This window comes from Quercus lobata, chromosome 4 (genome assembly GCF_001633185.2).
Source record: "Quercus lobata isolate SW786 chromosome 4, ValleyOak3.0 Primary Assembly, whole genome shotgun sequence".
Taxonomy (NCBI): Eukaryota; Viridiplantae; Streptophyta; class Magnoliopsida; order Fagales; family Fagaceae; genus Quercus; species Quercus lobata.
In genome coordinates this window covers 39,814,613-39,826,803 of record NC_044907.1, presented here as the reverse complement: position 1 = coordinate 39,826,803, position 12,191 = coordinate 39,814,613, and the positions used below count along the sequence as shown (strand labels likewise).

The following is a 12,191-nucleotide window of genomic DNA, read 5'->3' as shown; positions in this document are numbered from 1 at the left end:
AGCAACTCTTATCCTTCTCTCTCTTTTGCTTTTAATGGTAGTATCTCTTTTGGTTACGTCAAGGATCCATCTTTGAGTCAAAGGTAATGTTAGCGATTTGTTGCTTTATTGTTGTATTAGTACTTAACCAAAAAATTGTGTTTGTACTTTCTTGAATTTGAAAGGGACTGAAGAATTGTGTTGTATTAGTACTTGACCAATAATTTCCCTCAAATACCACTCAAAAAGAGCTACTAGCTATGAATGATATTCATAATGATGATGTTGATACAAATAAGCAACTCTTATCCTTCTCTCTTTTGCTTTTAATGGTAGTGTCTCTTTTGGTTACGTCAAGGATCCATCTGAGTCAAAGGTAATGTTAGCGATTTCTTGCTTTATTGTTGTATTAGTACTTAACCAAAAAATTGTGTTTGCACTTTCTTGCATTTGAAAGGGACTGAAGAATTACGTTTGTATTTATTGGTATAAATATAGGCATGAATGTTTTGCAACTTTTTCTTAAGGCGTATGGGACAACATAGCATAATGAATGTGAATAATAAACTTTAGGGTAAATTCCAGATAACTACCCTAAGGTTTGGGGAAATACCAAACACATCCAAGACAATTGAAAAGCAACCATTTTAGTCCCAAAGATAAACACCGTTAGCATGCCGTTTGTTCACTCCACCCAAAACAAAAGCTACATAGCTTTTTCTCCATTTTCAAGAATGAATGCTCAGGTACCCCAAAGCTGCCCAATCTGTTTGTTCAGTACACAACAAAATTTGTATAGTTTTTTTTTTCATTTCCAAGGCAACAAGTTCAAAAAATGTACCTCACACCATCTATTCCCGCCAGGCCAAAATCATCACATTTGAGTCCAACACGTTTTCATCATTCTTGCTCTTCCCAAGAGCAACAAAGGGCTCTTAATATAAACCAAAAGAAAGTAACCCAAGTCATTTGAGTCCAACTTGTAAAAGGTTTGGTCATAACAAACGCACCTGTCAAAGAGATTCAACTGTTGGCAATATAAGGTGTACCAAGGTTGTAAATAGTAATTTTATTTCTTTAAATTGTAGTTGCATGTGTTTTAGTATTTGAGTTTCTAATTCTCTCTTAATTTTGTAGGAAACAAGGACTGGGGAAAGCTTTGGTGTAGGAGCATGTGCTAATGTGATGAATAATGTTGTTGAGGATGGTTTGGATGCTACTACACAACAAAGTGTAAATGTTGCTGCTACTAGTGTGAATGAGTCTACTCCATTGGCTAATGATGAGCCTAGTGGAAGTGATTATGCTGCCTTTTAAAGTTGATGGAATTTGGAACCATTTTTGGACAATTATTTTTGTTGTTGTTTTGGTGGCTGTCAGTGTTGGTTTGGATGGTGTGTTTTCTTTTTTTGCAAAGTAAATTGACAGCATAATAGACAACATAGCAGACAACTTTGTGCAGATAGTTTTTGTTAAGTGAAGCACAGCATAGTGGACATAATGTGAACAGCTTACATACATGACGGACCTGGTGGGTCTTGGATAGCTTTTGCCTTTTTGGTTTCCTTTTCATGTCATGTATTAACTTAGACTGATGGTTATTAGTGTAAGTTTTTGTAAGTAATAGATAGTACAATGCTGTGAATGTAACTAATGATATATATGACTTTGACAATGCTGTCAATGAATATTTATTATGAATTTAATGGGAATGCAAATGCAAATTTGAACTTATTTGTCTATACTTGTTACTTATTAATTTTGTGAGAACAGATTTTTTTTCTTTTTTTTAAATGTTTTCATCATAAGAATGTGAAAGTGGATTATCTTATGAATAACATTATTTAACCAATTGACATGGTTGTACAATCATGAATTATCTTATCTATATGTAAGAAGTGTTGCTGTTAAGGAAAATTCCTAGATCAAAGAAATTTCCTACATTAGGAGTGTTGATATATCCAATAACAAAAATATTTCAAATATTAAAGGCTATGCAAATATCATGGGATTGATTGAAGAATCCTCTTCTCACACAAAGTCCACGGCTAATCAATTGCATAGATTACCACTATCAAGGAAATATAGTACACATGTTTACAACAACTTCATCAAAGGAAAACATATTTCCTTAAATCTCTCATATACATATGTAATCCCATGAAATAGAAGTCTGTTTATGATTTATATAGAATTACGGACTCTTGTATATATTCAATTGATTCATTCACAAGTGATTTGTTGGACTATTTGCATTTTAATTGAGTTTGTTTGGAATGAAATTGCATTTATTTATTATCAAACAATGGGTCCCATAGCTGGACTAAAATGGACTAAAACTAGAAAGCATTTGCATTTGCAAAATGCATTAAGGCTGGCGGGAACAAATGAGTTTAGGGTACCTAAACATTCATTCTTGAAAATGGAGAAAAAGCTGTGCAGCTTTTGTTTTGGGTGGAGTGAACTTTGTTTTGGGTGGAGTCAACAAACGGCATGCTAACGGTGTTCATCTTTAAGGACTAAAATGGTTGTTTTTCAATTGTCTTGGATGTGTTTGGTATTTCCCCAAACCTCAGGGTAGTTATCTGGAATTTACCCTAAATTAAAACAGAATTGGTAAAACAATCTAAACCATAATTAATCATAACCACAACAGTAATTAAAAGGTAAAGATTAAGGGAAGAGAGATGCAAATACAAAGAAAACACAAAGACAACACATCGATGTGTTATCAAAGAGGAAACTGAAGTCCTCGGTGTAAAATCTCTCCGCCGCTCTCCAAACGGTCAATAATCCACTAGAGATTAAAGTTGGGATACATGAATAGCAGAAGATCCTCCAAGCCTAATCTACCCAGTGCACCTAAGCCCTCCAAGCTTCTTGCTCCAACAAGGTTACGCCGAACCTTGTCTTCTTTAGCTTACCGGATCCCACAATTTCCCATTGCATCAACCAAAATGAATTGGTCCCTTCTGAACTACTTCCCAAGCACCAAAATACTTTCTCACAGATATGGGTATGGTGAGATAATGATTTGACTAAATGTACCTCTCAAGGATGTATCAATAGAGAGGGTGAGGGTAGAGGAATTTGGAGAATCAAAGGATGAAGATTGTGGATGAGTTAATCTTGTTTTTCTCTAGGGTTTTTCTCTCAAAATTCTCTCTGGAAACTCTTTACATATTGTGGGTATAAGGGTATTTATAGTAGGGTGTATATGGAATGCGAAGAGTTAGTTACAACCAAACAGGGTGTTTTGGCGACTCGAGCTCGCGACTGGAATGAGTTACGAGTTTGAATCACAAGCTAACTGCCTTGCCAGACTGAAGGTTTTGTCCTATAGTGCAACAGTTGGTGTGACCCTTCAGCTCCCCCTCCATGCTTTACACATGTGCCATTCTGGCGACTTGCGAGCCAGTCACGAGATCCAGTCGTGAGGCTCTTCTTGATTGCACACTTTTGAGTTTTTCTTCACACTCTCTCACACACTACTCTTACATGATTCTCACCTAAATACAGAGTTTCTAAATGCTGAATTACAAGCAAATTTGATACGGAATAAAGCCAACAAAATGATTGAATAAATTCAACCTTACAAAGAGATTGTGGTAACCATGGCTAAGAGGAGAAGAAAGGTGATGACGCAAATAGACATATTTTTTGTTCTATGAAAGAGTGATAAAAATGCATGGGTTTAGTCTGTCTTAGATTTTATAGATAGGTGAGTGAAGCATGAAAACACATGGATCATTGTTGCATACAAGTGTCATGAGTAAGGGTGATAGACTGTGAAAGTGTGAATATGTGGTCACTGAAGGTCCCTTGAAAGCATGAAATTATGGATAAGCGGTGCTATGTAGCAACAAAAAGAGGGATGATCTAATAAAATCCAATAATGTTCAAATTTCTTCTTATTATTTTCAAACTTTCTCTTACTAAAATAAGAAGACTGGATCTTTGATCCATATAGAACAATTTCTAAATCATATTTCTATTGTAAATAAAGTAACTAAATTTGTTTTTATAGCGATCAAAGAATGATATATTAAACATTCTTTCTGTTTATTGAAAACAAAAAACTACGCTAGTATAGTCTTTGAACCAAAATGAAATACATCCCTTTTACACAAGAGGTATATTCAGGGAGGATTAGTCATATTTACCTAAAAATAAATGATTTAGGCCTATATAATGACTTTTACCTTTAAAGAATTCATTTCATTGTTGCAATATAATCATACAATTTTCAAAATTCATAGGTTCATAATTTAATATATCATTGTCTAAGAGCTTATATTTTATTGCTATGTACTCTTATACAATAGATATATTGAGTACATGCTATACCTCTTCCTTCAAAGTTTGAAATAGTTCAACAAGAAGTAATAGTTAGCGTGACATGGGTTTTTTTTATTAACTTATCGTGGATGTACATTGTTTTTCATTTTCAATGATACATAGCTAGTACGTGTAGTTAGAGTTGATTTTTGGATAAAAATATGGAGAAACGTATTAGAGATGCCGCGGCTAAAGGTCTGACTATAGCCGCGTTTCTTAACCGCGTCTACAGGATTCGGGCCTATAGTTACGCGGCTAAGGCTTCGGACCTATAGCTGCGTTTTTAAAATGCGGCTATAGGTTCTTCCAACGTAACTGAAAAAGGGTCCGTGGAACCACTTTGTGCTGCGTTTAAAACGCGGCTATAGGTTTTTGTTTTTTCCTTTTTTTTTCCCTGCTATCACAAACATAAACTTAGGATTTTTTTACATCACAAGTTCCATAGAAGAATGCATGACTTGCTTAGTCGCTTTCTTCTTTGACCTCCAGCCATGAGTGAAGAGAAGGAATCAACTATCAGTATGTGTTACACAAATGCATGGGAAAGGAAATTTCTAAGGCACATGCACACAACAACAAACACATAAACTTTACAGTGACAAACAAAGAGACACATATATATAGCTTTGAACCAGTGGTAGCCAATGACAGAATTGGCCACCAATGTCAATTACAAAACTAGCAACAAAATGAACAGATGGCAATCTCACACAATGGGTATCAACATTTTCCATTGTTTGGGAGATCCACTACAACTTTGCCTCATTTCCCCACCTTAATGGTTTAGTGAGAAGGGTAACACTTTTGCCATCCAACACCTCCAATACAAAATTCTAGCAATGATCGTATTTTAGTTTTTACAAGCACTGAACGAAAATCATCAAAAGTTTGCATAACGGTCTAATTATAAAGAAGCGTATATATCTTGAGGAATACAAGGTAGAGCTTTAACATAGCAATAGAGATGTGGGGATACTCGGACTAGCTTTTCTCTAACCTATAAGAGCTAAAATCCTATGGTTATGACTCCCATAATTTTTATTTATTTATTTTTTAATTAATCCTATGGCTATGACAAAAATATCAGCTTTATTATGCTTTAAAATAAAACAAAAACAAAAATTTATAACTCTTATTTCTCAAGAGTCTAGTGGGTCCCAATTGGCGGTAGCAAGATCCTATGGTTATGAATCCCATAATTTTTATTTTTATTTTTTTAAATATTATGGTTATGACAAAAATATCAGTTTTATTATTAATTAAAAAAATTATAAATTTATAACCCTTATTTATTTCTCAAGAGGCTGTACAGCAAGTGTATTACCAGGAAGAATCAGTAGGAGCTCTAACAATAATGGTCCATGTGCAAGATAACACTTAGAAAATAGTCATTAGGCTGCATGACAATCAAACTACCCTAATTTATAATTTATCTGAAATTATTATTTAAATGCCCACTGCATTTATTGTCTAATAATATATAGTCTACCAAATCAAATCGTATTCAAGATATTGAAGACGATGCTAACTCTTGGCCATTATGTGACAACAACTAGGTGCAAGTTTACGCCTTCACACTTACTGACAGTGCAGTGAGGATATTATAAAAAGAGTTGACTAATTTGTGGGAAAGTTGAATGTTTTGGAGGTGGAGAGGATATAATTGTTAGAAACTTAGAATTGCTAAAGAATTAAATTAAACTTAGAATTGCTAAAGAATTAAATTAACAATTTTCTAATAGTTAATATTTTGGGACAATTGGTAATTTATCATGCTTGATTTTTACATTCTATATATAAATAAATGTTTTCAATAGAAGTTTTAATAAACTAATTTAACTACATATGCAAACCTTTGACCTGAGTTAGTAAATGTGTCATCTATATATATATATATATATATAAGTTTTTGTTGTAAGGTTTTTACTCTACATTTTTGTTGGAGAATCAAGATGACACTTATGGATTTAAAAGTATTTATCTAGCTAAAACAAGATGTTTACTAAACTTTCCATTTTGACATTTTCCCAGTCCTGAGATCCAAATGATGATAAAAGACACAAAAGAGACAGAACGAGCAGAGCCTATAAATTGAAAGCACAGGACCCACTCATGTGACTGAAAGGAGACACAATATTTTATAACTGCCACTTGCCATAACTAATAATACTAGACATTGGCAAGAAAAACGCCAAAAGGGAACATCAACAACACTTACGTATCTCTTGTAATGGCTGCTTTATGACAATCACTCCCTTTGCCTCCGAGAGCACCTGTCTCTATATACTTCTTTGCGTTATCCCAGGCACCACCAGATGTGTTCAGGAAAAGAGCCATAAGAATTCCTGAAACTGTTCCAAACATCAGCATGGCAGCCACAACTTTAGCCCCAAGCAGAGGATGCCCTGTAAAGGAACCCAAATTCCGAAACAGTAAACCTGCAAGTGATATGAACTTAACTTGAGTCCTTCATTATATAGAATATAGACTGGAATAGATAATGCACATCATAGAAAAAAAACAAGTCCATAGATAGTATACCACAGTATACCACAATATAAATAAATGAAAACATAAATAAACAAATTGCTTTTCAATACATGGACTATTTGTGTGGTTATACTGCAACTTTAGAATCTAAAATGATATTGCTGCTATAACCACCACCAGCACCTGCCACACCACTAGGTCTAATACTACTTCCATCACACAGCACTTCAATAAACAGAGAAAATATATATTTTGAAGCCATAATCATCTGATTTAGAATATTTGACAGTACTTCTACCATTTCCAAATCATACATGATATAAATGTTAGTATAATAGTGGCAGTAGTAATAAAAAATAATAATAACTTGGTCCTCCAATTATTGGGAAAAATTAAATTTAGTCCCTCGACTATTAATTGTGCCAATTTAATCCCTCAACTTTCAAAATCAAGTCAATTTCATCCTTAGGGCTCCTCTCTTAAATTTTAACAGATTTAATAATTCACATTGACTTTATTTCAAATTTTTACACTTCCATCATTAACCTTTAATGTATATTTTGTTTGCCAGATCAATTAATTCCATTAAATTTAAATGGAGAGGAGATCCAAGGATAAAAGTACAATTAGTAGATGCTACAATTAGTAGTTGAGGGACCAAAGTGAATTTTACCTAATAGTTGAAAGATTAAAACAGGACATAGGCTACAATGAGAATGAGAGCAGTCAACCCACCAACAATTATATTTGACAAAATAGCCAAACCACCAGGTTTTATCATTTCCCTCAAAGATGCAGTTGCTACAATAGCAACACAGCGACTATAATCTGGTTTCTCCTTGTAGTCCTGCAGTAAGCAAGTTAAAACAATGATCACTTAAGACAAATAATTAAAGTGCAATACACAAGTTACAAACTCTTAAAAGAATTTATCACCAAAGGGTTACCTGCTGACTCATCTCTACAATTCCTCCGGCATTATCTCCTATTGGACCAAACATATCCACCCATTTCAAACCCTGACAATCCACCATTTTCTACACTCCAAACCCTAAACTTCTACACACCTAACAGATCCACAATAATAATCCATCGAACAAAGAAACCCTAAAGCATTGTTTGGTTAGTAAGAAATGGAAACAAAAAGTCATCATTTCGCAGATCTAATACACGATTCTCTTTGGAATCCCTTAAAAGTTTGCATTTTCAGAGTATCCAAACAGATTCAAGACTCACAAACAAAAAAAAAAAAAAAAAAAAAAAAAAACTTGGTCAACAAAATCGAAGATTTGAGAAAAGCAAAACAAGGATAGGAATATCGGTATTCGGATCGGGAATAGGAGGAAGTGAGTGACAGACCTGTTTGGATTTGGACAAAAGGTGGGACGAGAAGGCCATAATCGGGGTAGACTCTCAGCGGCGTCGTTTTGAGCTGCTTCTTCTTGTTAGAGCTGTTTTGGTTGATAGGGTGCGTTTATGTGAGCTGAGCCTTTGTTGTTTTTTTTTTTTTTTTTTTTTTACACTAAATGGGCTAAGCCGCGTTTAATCAGACGCAGTTGGGTCTGTTTGAATTGAGCTTATTGTTACTAAAACTGAAAACTGAAAGTACTGTAGCAAAATAATTTTTAAATGTGTGAATAGTATCGTGAGATCCATTTTTAATATTTTTAATGCGTGAATAGTATATAAACAGTACGTGAACAGTGAACCCATGTGAGGTTACTGTTCACGTGCAGGAAAAAAAAAAAAAAGAAGCAAAACGTGGAACTGAAAACGCAAGAATAAGCACTCCCCAAACGCTCACATAAGCTGCGTTTAATTAAATGCAGCTCTAAGCATCATTGAAGCTGCATTTAAAAACGCAAGAATAAGCACTCTCCAAACGCTCACATAAGCTGCGTTTAATTAAATGCAGCTCTAAGCATCATTGAAGCTGCGTTTTTTAAACGCAGCTCCATACATATTGAAAAAAAAAAAAAATCCGGATAGGTCTGTAGTCGCGTTTTTAAAAATGCGGCTTAAGTAGGGAGCTAAACGCAGCCTCAGAATGACAAAATGCGGCTTCATAGCTGATCTATAGCCTCGTTTAGTAAACGCGGCTATAGGTACAGTGTGGAGCATAAATGCAGCTCAAAGTTTCACCTTTAGCTGCGTTTTTGTAAAACGCGGCTAAAAAAGGCGGCCTAAAGACGTGTTTTTTGTAGTGCATCTTTGGGTCAAAGGTAATGTTAGGGATTTGTTGCTTTATTGTTGTATTAGTACTTTGTTGGATTTGAAAGGGACTGAAGAATATTGTTTGTATTTATTGGTATAAAAATAGGCAATGAATGTTTTGCAACTTTCTCTTAAGGCGTATTTGACAACATAGCTGAGCGTAAGAGATCAAACAAAAGAAGCAATGAATGCACAAAAACCACATAGAATGACCAAATATTAACATCGAACAGTTAGTTGGAGTGACTAAAAAGCATAGAATTATTAAATTAATATATTTTGATTTTGTGTTTAGTTAATCTTCGATTGAAAACTACTTCCAGCCAATTTAAAAATAATTATAATTAACTTGCTTAACAAACTAATTCAACTTATAATTCCAAACTTCAACAAAAGAAAATTTATTAACATTATGTTGCTAAAAAAAAGTGACTTCAAGAAGTAAAAACGAAGTTTATATAACTAGATCAGTAAACTACCTACCTCTTTGACTAAAATGGAGCAATTTACTATGGACGGCTTTGCAAATTTTGACAAAGAAATACAATGAATCAACGATTTCAAAATTTCAACCATACAAATTTCTTATTTTCTGTAGACACAACTTGAAATTACTCTTTCAAATTGACAACAGTGATTTAGTATAATATTTTTAAGCCTTTTGTGTAATCTTTTAATATATTCATGTGTATGCATGAATTACAAGCTAATTTATTATAAGTCAAAATTGTTTAAAAGACAATCCCGTCACTAGGATTACCTATATGAGCATTGTTATTATGATTATCATCATCATCATCAAAGCGTGATCAATAAATTGTAACAGGGTTAATGTTTTGTGCAAGAGCTCAAGTAGCTATAATGATCATCTAAATTTCACAACATACTAGAAAGTACGTTTGCCTCTTTAATTCTAATTTTTCATGTTATTTGCGTACACAAATTGTACAATTAGATAGTGACAATCAGCCTTTTTTTTAGCATGACATCATTAGATAGTGACAATCAGCCATGTTCTTTGACTAAAGCTTATTTTTGGTATAAAAAGGGATTAAAAGGACGTACTTGTGGCCATTAAAGTCCAGACCAGACATATAATAAGATAGACACGAATAATTGCTTGCTTCTAGTGTTTTTAATCTAATCGTGCCGTGTAATGTCTGATATGTCAATTAAATTAGCTATTATAACACAATATACACACACACACACACACACTCAAAGAGTTCGTTAAGTTTCAGCAAAAAAAAAAAAAAAAAAGAGTTCGTTAAGTTCAACCAAGCGGATTCCCCACTAGCAATATTAATGTTCAAGTAGACAAATAATAACTCTATCAACAACAAAAAAATAGACAAATAATTTTGTCAAACATCTCCCATAAAACTAAAAATAAATTGTTTGTCATTTACATAACTCGCTAGCCCTACCAGTTCGTCCTTGATCTCCAAATTCTATTTCAAAAAAAGTATTTAGTATCAAATGACTTTGTATTTTGCTAAATTGATTATTATATCAAATGACATTTTCATTTCGGCTTCTACTATTTGTCAGATAGATTAGGTATGGAATTGGGTTTTCTCTGAAATGTCCCAGAACAAAAGTGTTGACCAGAAACTAGTTTGTTCTTAGAAAAATATGAATCTTTTCTTGGACACGGAACCAAAAATATATAGGGGCTGGTTCTATCTTTTGACACAGCACAAGTTGAATCCGCCATGTATGATTTCAATCTTGGACCAAAGTTTATCGCACAGCTAGATTACTTGACTACTACCAGTAGTGTTACGATGGAATTTGGTATTGGTTGGTATAGTGAATCAATCTAATTTATCTTGACAATTCACAAGGGAAATTTGTATAATTTATAATCATTTTTGGTTACAAACGAATTTCAGCCAAAAAATTTCGATGTATTAGAAAGGAAACACTGAACGTTAATCAAAAGTACACCAAATAAGTACTATACAATCATATCAGCTTCACAATGAAATTTACCATTCTAAAACTGACAATTATCAAAAGTACCTACACAAGTTATAGCATCAATTAATTACTTATTTATTTATTTATTTATTTTTTTGAGATGATTAGAAATACTAAGCTCGAACCCACGCAACTCACCGAGTTGCGTGGGTTCGAGCTTAGTATTTCTATTCAATAGCTTCTGAAATACATAATTAATTTTAATGGCATAAAATTTGGCAACAAATTTTAGACCAGCATTTCAATTCTTCAAGGTAAACTAAATACCTGGAATTAATGTTGAGAAACTAAAGAACTCATCTCCATTTTTGCTTTGTTTGGTTAATTTGTTGGACTGACCATATAGAATTGAATTACTGCAACCAAACCAAAGACCAGTTTGCTCACCAGTCACCAAGGCATGCCCTAAAAGTTAGCCACCTGATTATCAAAATAATGACGTAACTTACATTACGTATCAAGCATGTAAGTTTAAATATATCCAAGCTAATTGAATATATGAAGCAGATATTTTTATTTAATGTATCTCTAAGAAATTAATATTATTAGGTCCCTTCACATCTAAGATATCTGAGATTAATATTAAATTAACCCTTTATCATTGGATAGGAATCGATCATGTAGAGAACTACATTCTTGCCACTATTATTGGCCCTTAAATTATGTTTATTAATAAATATATTGTATTTCTAAACTTGATACTCTGCTATATATATATATATATATATATATATATATTTTCCGTAGCTTCACTAGATTTGATGATCATTTACCATTTTTAAAATTGTTTCCAGATAGAACCTTGGAAGGATATTGAAAAAATTACACAGAATTAATTGGTGTCTCCACTCTTCATGAGCCTTAATCCAAATGTAATGCATTATTGTGAACTTTTTATTTTTAGAAAATTTTCTCAGAAAATTAGTAAATGCAAGAAAATTAGGAGCTGGACAATAATTATTGGCTGTTAAGCAAAATTATTTATTTATTTATTTATTTTTGAATCCGTTAAGCAAAATTATTCAATATATATATATATATATATTTTGAATTAGTAGGAGCCGACCAATACTGTTGCCTGCTGTTTGGTGACCACAACACGGTGGATTAAGGTCTGTCTAATCTCACCTAATTAAATTTGTGTGAATTAATGACCACTAATTGACTGACTTTTCTATCTCATTCAA

General features: G+C 33.2%; 1 protein-coding gene across 3 annotated transcripts; it reads right to left on the bottom strand.

The window, feature by feature from the left end:
* Nucleotides 1–585: 585 nt before the first annotated feature.
* Nucleotides 586–8,284, bottom strand: LOC115984153 (pyrophosphate-energized membrane proton pump 2-like). 3 transcript variants are annotated; one of them, XM_031107074.1, is made up of 5 exons: nucleotides 8,167–8,284; nucleotides 7,755–7,914; nucleotides 7,543–7,654; nucleotides 6,536–6,755; nucleotides 586–989 (listed from the first exon to the last, which is right to left on the bottom strand). In XM_031107074.1, exons 2-5 carry the CDS (start codon nucleotides 7,839–7,841, stop codon nucleotides 854–856), a joined length of 555 nt encoding a protein of 184 aa, XP_030962934.1. In that variant the 5' UTR covers nucleotides 7,842–7,914; nucleotides 8,167–8,284; the 3' UTR covers nucleotides 586–853. The 3 variants fall into 3 exon arrangements, with proteins under 3 accessions (XP_030962934.1, XP_030962933.1, XP_030962935.1); XM_031107073.1 differs by having other exon boundaries at nucleotides 7,755–8,284; XM_031107075.1 differs by lacking the exon at nucleotides 7,755–7,914 and having other exon boundaries at nucleotides 587–989.
* Nucleotides 8,285–12,191: the final 3,907 nt, after the last annotated feature.